General features: G+C 37.6%; 1 protein-coding gene across 1 annotated transcript; it reads left to right on the forward strand.

Moving 5' to 3' along the window:
• The first annotated feature begins 3,448 nt into the window (after nt 1-3,448).
• On the forward strand, nt 3,449-4,723 carry OFP8 (ovate family protein 8). The gene has a single exon (XM_089612825.1). It carries the CDS (start codon nt 3,536-3,538, stop codon nt 4,556-4,558), a length of 1,023 nt encoding a protein of 340 aa, XP_089468951.1. The 5' UTR covers nt 3,449-3,535; the 3' UTR covers nt 4,559-4,723.
• The last annotated feature ends 3,700 nt before the right edge of the window (nt 4,724-8,423 follow it).

The raw sequence follows: 8,423 nt of genomic DNA on the forward strand, positions 1-8,423 counted from the left end.
GACATACATGTCAACATTGTTGACATGTATGTCAACAATGTTTATACTCGGATGTCAACATTGTTGACATACATGTCAACAATGTTTATACTCGGATGTCAACATTTTTGACATCTCATGTCAACATCTCTTTCAACAAATCTCAATGAAGACAGAAAGTAATTACCTCTGCTTTGCCTTTCTGGTTTTTCTTATTCTTCTTCTTCTTCTTCTTCTTCTTCTCATCTAACTTAAAAATAGTTTTGGATGGGAGGGACGTGTCTCCAGCAGATTCAATCCGAGCCTGTAATATCAGCAATAGATGTCAAAAATTTATCAATAACGTCAACAATATATCTATTATTTTCCATCCATCAGATGTCAACATCTATTTCAACAAATCTCAATGAAGAAAGAAGAAAGAATTAAAATAAATATTTACTTACATATGGTTTGCCTTTTTGGTTTTTTTCTTCTTCTTCTTCTCATCTGACTTAAAAAGTTGATCCTCACCGATGGTGTTGAACGCTAACTCCTCCGATTGAAAATCGATGTTTTGGAATGTGTTTTCCAATACATGAGTCACCGATTTCCAGCGTCGCATCAGTGGAATAGCTGTTTCCAACACTTTGTCACACACCGCGAGTGACGTGAACACATGCATCGTCTCGAATGCCCAAATCTGTAGTGGATACAGAAATGAGGGAAGGTTGATCTTCCCTTTTGAGTCGGACTTCCCGCCAACGTTCTTCACGTATTTGACGGCGCTTTTGTGAAAGAATTTCCAAACCACGTTACCCCACGGATATTTGTTAAATTGGTTTAAGTCCTCGACCAGCTTAACGTACGACAAATCAGGAATGTTGGTGTGGCTAGGTGCACCGAGGAGAACGTTGCACAGGAAGTGAAGGATTAAGAACTTCACCCGCCTCTCGGGATTGTCCCACCCTTTGCTCTCCTTCAGTTTAGAAGTCAACACTGCCCGTGACTTCAGCGTGCCATTCTGTAAAATGTCCGAGTACAAACCACCGTCAACAACTTCATTGTACTCGGGAGCTTCAAAGTTGTCGACGACGCGGAGACTAGTTATTTCCGCGAAGTGCTTTATCGTGAAAGCACGTGGTTGTCCGGCAACCTCAATAAATAGTGCATCTTCGCACTCCTCCTGGCCATCATACCTACCAACCCTCATTAGCAAGTGGTTGATAATCTTCGAAGAGCGGTTGATTTTTGGTAGTTGAAGAAACTGGTCAAAGCAGCAATTGCTAAACAATGACCTATCTTCTTCGGTCATATCCGCAGCTTCCTCGAATTTCTCGAGGGATCCAAAGAAACTGAAATTATGGTCTACAATGTTCCCTTCGGGAACAAATCTCGACCAACCCTGAAAATAAAGATTAACAAATAAGGAAAGGATATGAGAATCAAGAAAAAAAAAACAATAAATTGTTGACATCTATGTCAACAATGTTGACATCAGATGTCAACATTGTAGACATATGTGTCTACAATGTTGACATCCGATGTCAACATTGTTGACATCTATGTCTACAATGTTGACATTAGACATAGATGTCAACATTGAAGACATCAGATGTCTACAATGTTGACATTAGACATAGATGTCAACATTGAAGACATCTGATGTCAACATTGTAGGCATAGATGTCAACATTGAAGACATCTGATGTCAACATTGTAGACATCTGATGTCAACATTGTAGACATCATTGTCCACTGTTGATATAGATTTCAACAATGTTGACATATATGTCTACAATGTTGACATCGATGTCAACATTGTTGATATCTATTCAGAGACAAATACAACAACAATACAGACCGATTCCCATGTTCAGAGACAAAATCACCAACAAATATTCAGAGACGAACCGATTCCCATGTTCAGAGACTAATATTCCGAAAAATCAAGAAAATTTCATCAACAACACTAACCCATAATTTCATCAGCATCACTAACCCAAGATAAATCAATAAAATCGAAATAAATCAATAACTGTTAGGGATTTTGGATCAAAGACTAACCTTTGAAGTTCCCATTTTTGTACGGGGTTTTTTGGGAACCACTTCTTCCTCTTTCGTGTCGGACGAACTCGTCGTGATGTTCTTCCTCTTTAGGGGCTTCGTCCCCGCGATTTTCGTCCGGGGTTTGGGTTTGGGCGAAGTTGTTGTTTTCCGTTTCCGAGCCGGCATTGGACTTGCCGGCTCCTCCGGGACTTTAGTTACGATTGTCCGAGGACTCCGACGCGGGGGTGTCGGACGCGGGGGTGATGAGTTTGAGTCCGCCATTTTTCTTCTTGATGTTAGGGTTCGGGTGAGAAGTGATGGGTTTGAGTGGGTTGAGAAATGAGAGTTATTGTAGAGACGAAATGGGTGGGTTTGAGTCGACGATTTCCCGGAGGTTACATGCAGTTACAGAGAGAGAGAGAGAGAGAGAGAGAGAGAGAGAGAGAGAGAGAGAGAGAGAAGTCCGACGATTTTGACGTGAGAGAGATGAGAAATAGGAGAACAATTCGGGAGAAATGGGTTGATTGAGTCTTCATTTCGAGAGAAAATGAGTGAGTGAAGATAGATGCCAATTTGTTAAGAAAATAGATAGTGAAGGGCAAACTTGAGTTTGGGACAAATTAAGCTTTTAGTAAAATGTGGGAAAAAGTTATCAACAGAGTGAAAAATAGGACAATTTCTCTATAGTTTATGCTCATAATTCAAGACCTCGAAATATTATGACTAAATATTACAAAATTTGATAAGTATTTAAAGCTCATACTGTAGAACAATTTCTATGTAACTCTCCTGCTTATTTACCTACATGTTTTTGGTGTCTGAACTAGTCAAATTTTATATAAATCCATGCTATTCACATATTTAATTTTCCGTACAAAATAATCAAATGTAAAAGAATAATTAATTAACATACATTTGTATCTAGTAAACCCTTGATCGGCAGAAGAATAGCTAATGAATTAAATTTTCGAAAAAAATCATTCCTTCTTCCCCTTCAAATAATAATAAAAAAAAATTATTCTTGTCATTTTCTACGTCATAGTTTATGCTCATAATTCAAGACTGCGAAATATAATGACTAAAACTTACAAAGTTTGATCATCATTTATAGCTCATACTGTAGTACAGTTTCATCTATATAATTATCGTATAGTTATCTTTATTATTTACCCACTTTGTTTTGGGGTCTAAACTCTTTTTTTTTTTTTTGAAATTAAAGTCTATATATCCATCTAAACTCTTGAACTACTGATATTTATGCATATATATCCATCTATCAACTTAAATGATTCAAAACGAAAAATCACAAAAAAAGTCCTTTGGTGGTGACAAGGAAGACGACAAAAACTAGGCCAAAAAATAGTTTCCACAGAAGACCCTATCTTTTTTAATATAAAATATACCATAAATACGTCTTTCACTTTCTGTTTCTCATGCATTTATATTTTATATCAAATCTCGTTTTCGCAACTGTCTCTCTCTCTTCTTCACAATCCCCACTCTCTTTCCCTCTCTCTCTCTCTCTGAAATGGCAAATGAAAACCGATTCAAACTCAAGCTCTCTCGAATCTTCCGATCATCTCTCGGCTCATGCCGATCCAAACACCTCTCAGACACGATCCAGAACTCAGTTCTCACGCCCGAAACCCTAGAGAGCTTCCGTACGATCAACAACGACGACGAAGCCGAGCCGCTAAAATCCCGCTCCTTCTCTTCACTCATAATCTGCGGTCCGAAAAACAGCGCAACAACAACGATAACGGAGCAAATCGATATAAACAACTGTATCAGATCGACCATGAACGTAATGCTTCCGACTCCGAGACCGAGACTCTCTCATCGATTCTCGAATTACTCGAAGTCCGATTACGAGTTCCAACCAAAGGCGAAGCCGATTAAGACGGTGTTTCCTCGTCCGAGCTCCTCTGTTTTTCCACTCAACCCGTTCTACGAGCAGAGCAAGAAGAAAACGGCGAAGAAGAAGAATGGAAAGTCAAAGTCAAAGTCAAGCCACGTGTACAAGAAAAGCTCGAAGAAAACAGCGGTGAAGAAGCGAGATCTCTTTCCGTTCAGCTCTTCCTCTCTCGATAGCAGCCTCGGAGGTTGGTGGTTCAGCAGCAGCGACGACGACGATGACGATTTCGGCGAAAAACGACGAGAGGAAAGTGAACGTAGAAAACGACAACTCAACGATGACGAAACGGACACTTTGTTTTCTTACAAGACTCCAAGTTCCGACTCGTCGGAGAACCGCCGGCGCCGGCGAAACCTCCGGCGGGGAAAGGAGGTCCCCGATTCCGGCGCTGTGGTCGTTCCGGTGGAGGAGAGAGTGAAGGAGAGTTTCGCTGTGGTGAAGAAATCGAGCGATCCTCACAACGATTTCAGAACATCCATGGTTGAGATGATCGTTGAGAAGCAGATATTCTCGGCTAACGATCTCGAGAGTCTTTTGCAGTGCTTTCTGTCTCTGAACTCGGAGCATCATCACGGCGTCATCGTCGAGGTCTTCACGGAGATTTTGGAGGCTTTGTTCTCAAATTGTGGCTCTTAAAAAAAGAGGAAGAAGGAGAAGAAGAAAAAATAAAAACGCTCTCTGTTTTTATTGTTTACTTCTTTGTTTGTTTGTTGTTTGTTTAATTGTTAATTAGACGAGTTCTAACTTTTTAATTAGGCTTAATTAGTTACCAATAGCTACTTTTTCTAGTTTCCTTTCAAACCGATGTATCTGTGTTTCATTATTGTTGGTATATTGTAGATTGGAAAATAGACTATGAAAGTGGCTTTTAATCGTTTTACTCCCCTCTTGTAATCTTCTGTTTTGTTGATAAATTTTACATAATCGTTTTTTTATATAGAAAATTTGGTGTCATTAATTATGGATTATTAAGGTAAATGGTTTATTATTATTTTTTATTTAACTTTGTAGCAGAGTAAATAAAGACTAAATAAAAGTGTTATTTGTGAACGTTAGTCTGGTTACATTTGAAAAGGGATTGTATTTTTAGGGAAATTAGGAAAGGAGTATCGAAAAAGTGTTGACATATATGGGTTTGTAACTTTTGAATCTTTGATCAGGTTAGACTTTTCAACTAGGGATTTGAAAGATGCAGAAATAAGGCGTTCAAAAAGCATAAAGCTAGCTATCCTAATTTCTCGTGTGATTGGACTTTTTTTTTTTTGCTTTGCCGTTTCGACGTTGTTTTCACTAACAAAGAAAAGGAGTGAAACAGTTTGTACAATTTTCAAAAAAGGCCGTGATAGAGAAAGGATTATCATCACCCATACTCTTTTGTCTATGATATGATATACACACAACAGAACTTTTACTTCTAAAAGTTAAGTTTTAGATGCAAGAGAGAAAAATGGGATAGTGTTGGGACTCTAGCGGGTGTTGTTTGCCATCGTCAAGTAGTCATGTAATTTAGCTTCGAATTACATGTTTTTAGTAATTCATTTTATAAATATGGTATAATTCTTCATTAAACTCTAAGGCCTTACAATAATAAAAACCTTGACTTCGGAAGGAACATAGTTCTCGTTGACTGTACAATATGATGATAAAATTGATGCTCTTGCATGAACAATATACTTCACAAATCACTAAAGGGAACTACGATAACGTGTTGAGATTAGAAAAATCATATGCAAGTGATTTTTCATTCAACAATATTTAGATGTGTATTTACATATTATTCATCATCAAAACCTTAATTAAGAATTACCAAGATGAGACGAAATTATATGGTGCAAATCTGAGTGGTAACTTTATTTACGTTTTTACATATTATCATTGTTTGTAAAATAATATTTAATAAATTAAATATGCTGGAATGATCTTATATTTGTAGTACTTTCAAGGCGACTTTTTCCTGGACGACAAAGTGCACATATACTTCAATGTGTTTTGTCCGCGCATAGAAAATTGGTGATGGAATAAGTGGATGCTTGGCCGGATGGAATACTATCATCTTTATGGAGCTTAATTCTCGGGCACATAGGCGTGGGACTCGACTTTGCAGAAGCCATGTTGACTTTCTTGAGAAGCTCGCATGCGAATTTTTGTTGAGTAACACAGAGACATGTGGCATCGCGAGTGACTTCAAATCCCAATAAAGTGTTGACTGAGCACAGGCTTCGAATAGTGAACGCCTTATTGAGATCCAAAATAACCTGTGAAATGAACTTGAAATTGTTTCCGGTTACAAGAGTATCATTGACATATACAAGAAGATAAATAACTGTATCTTTCTTTTTGTATATGAACAATGATGAGTCTAAGGCAGAGACAGTGAAGCCATTTGTAATGTGAGCTTTGGACAGTTGCTCATACCATGCTCTTGGTGTTTGTCGAAGCCTATAAAGCCCTTTGATGAGTTTGCACACGTAATTAGGATGATTGGAGTCTATATAGCCATGTGGCTGAGCCATTGATACCTTTTCTTTGAGCTCTCCATTTAGGAAAGCATTATTAATGTCGATATGTTGGATATCCCAATTCAATGTGACTGCAAGGTTGAAGATCAATTTAATGGTTGATGGCTTTACCACTGGGCTGAACGTCTCAAAGTAGTCTACGCCAGCTGTTTTTTGAAAGCCACGTGCCACTAAACGTGCCTTGAATCTTTCCACGGTACCTTTTGTGTTGTACTTTACTCTGTACACCCATTTGTTAGTAACAATGTTTATACTTGGATCATGTGGAACCAGATCTCAAGTATGATTGATGATGAGAAATGAGTACTCTTTATCCGTGGCGTGTTCTAATCCCCGTTGTCTAAAGCTCGATTCACAGAACACAGTTCAGCCACAAAATCACATATTAGTGCAACAACATTGAATGCTTTTGGTTTGTGTATCCTTGCTTTGGCTCTAGTGGTCATAGGATGAACATTGGTGTTTACTGTTGGATCTGTGTATGGGAAAAGAGAGTATGAGTGTGTGTTAGGGTATAGGGTACAATTTGTGAGTCAAGTGAGGACTTGGACACATGATTTGATTGGTGAGTAGTTTGGTGTTGCAGTGGTTCTGTAGAGTCAGTTTTGGTTGAGATGGTGATATGGTATTTTTTGGTAGTTGTTGGTTACTGTTGTGATCTATTGGATTTAAGCTGGAAGGTACATGTTGGATAAGGAGTGGGAAATGTGTGGGTTAGAAGTCGTGATGCACATGTTTTGATGTTGCACTTTTTGGTTGAAAAATACAGTTGTATGGGAAAAAAATACCTTTCATAAAAAGGACAGATCTTGCGATGAATACCCTTCTTGATTCATCAAGCTCTTATATCTAGCGTGTAATGGACTATATCCCAAAAAAGACACTTTGAAGACCGGAAGTTGAATTGCACATCCAACTTTTTTTTGAAGAACTTGTAGTCTGGTTGCTGAGAGAAAATGACTTCAAATGGTGACTTGAGACTCAAAGTGTGGGTTGGAAGTCTTTTTATAGTGAAAACAAAAGACTTAACAGCTTTTTGCCTAAATTTTAGTGGCATTTGAGCTTGAGATAACAAAGTTAGAGCAAGATTAATGATGTGTTGATGTTTTCTTTCGGTTTCGCCCTTTTGTTGGTGAATTTTAGGGCAAGGGTGTCTAAACTGAATTCCTAAACTATTTAGAATGGGGGCAAGTGGTCTAAATTCACCACCCCAATCTATTTGGAGACATTTTATTGTAGAATTAAATTGTCTTTCAATAAACTTGTTGAATCTAAGAAAATTGGACACTGTATCAGATTTGACTTTTAGTGGAAACACTCAAGTAAATCTTGAAAAATCATCTACAAAATGCACATAATATTTATATTCATCTGATGACGGGTATGGAGATGGACCCATAAATCAGAATATATTAGTTAAAAATGTGCAGTGGTTTTGAGATTAACATACGAGTATTGAAATTAATGCAATTTTTCCAGTTGTACAAGAGTCACAAAAATCATGTTTATTTATAGACAAAGATAAATTATAACATTTCAGTACATGAGACAGAACATCTTTTGATGGATGGCCAAGACGTTTATGCCAGAAGTTTATGTCCTTAGTACTAGAATTGTTACTAGATGTTGTACAAACAAATGAATCAAAAGGAATAGACTTAGAGACATTTATCATTGGTTTATGACACAAAGACTCTTTTAGAAATTTTGACATTGAACAAGGGACTTTTACATCTAGATACAAGAGCTTGTAGCTTTGGCTTAAGCTCTGCAAATTATATAGACAATTGCGAGAGATCCAATTGATAGAGCCCATCCTTAAGGGTTGCTTCCAGAAGGACAATCTGAGTGGTTTTGTCCTTTATAAGGCATTTTTCACCAAAAAAACTTAATTAATATATTGTTGTCTCGAGTGAATTGAGATATAGTAAGTAAGGTTTCAGTGATCTTTGGTACATGAAGGATGTTCTTAAGGCTAAGTT

The sequence above is a fragment of the Urtica dioica genome, chromosome 4, assembly GCF_054948205.1.
Source record: "Urtica dioica subsp. dioica isolate 48M chromosome 4, U.dioica_male_clone48M_v1_H2, whole genome shotgun sequence".
Taxonomy (NCBI): Eukaryota; Viridiplantae; Streptophyta; class Magnoliopsida; order Rosales; family Urticaceae; genus Urtica; species Urtica dioica.

What these genes read in the sequence shown, in the direction of transcription:
- OFP8 (XM_089612825.1), top strand. Translation starts at nt 3,536, where the DNA reads ATGGCAAATGAAAACCGATTCAAACTCAAGCTCTCTCGAATCTTCCGA.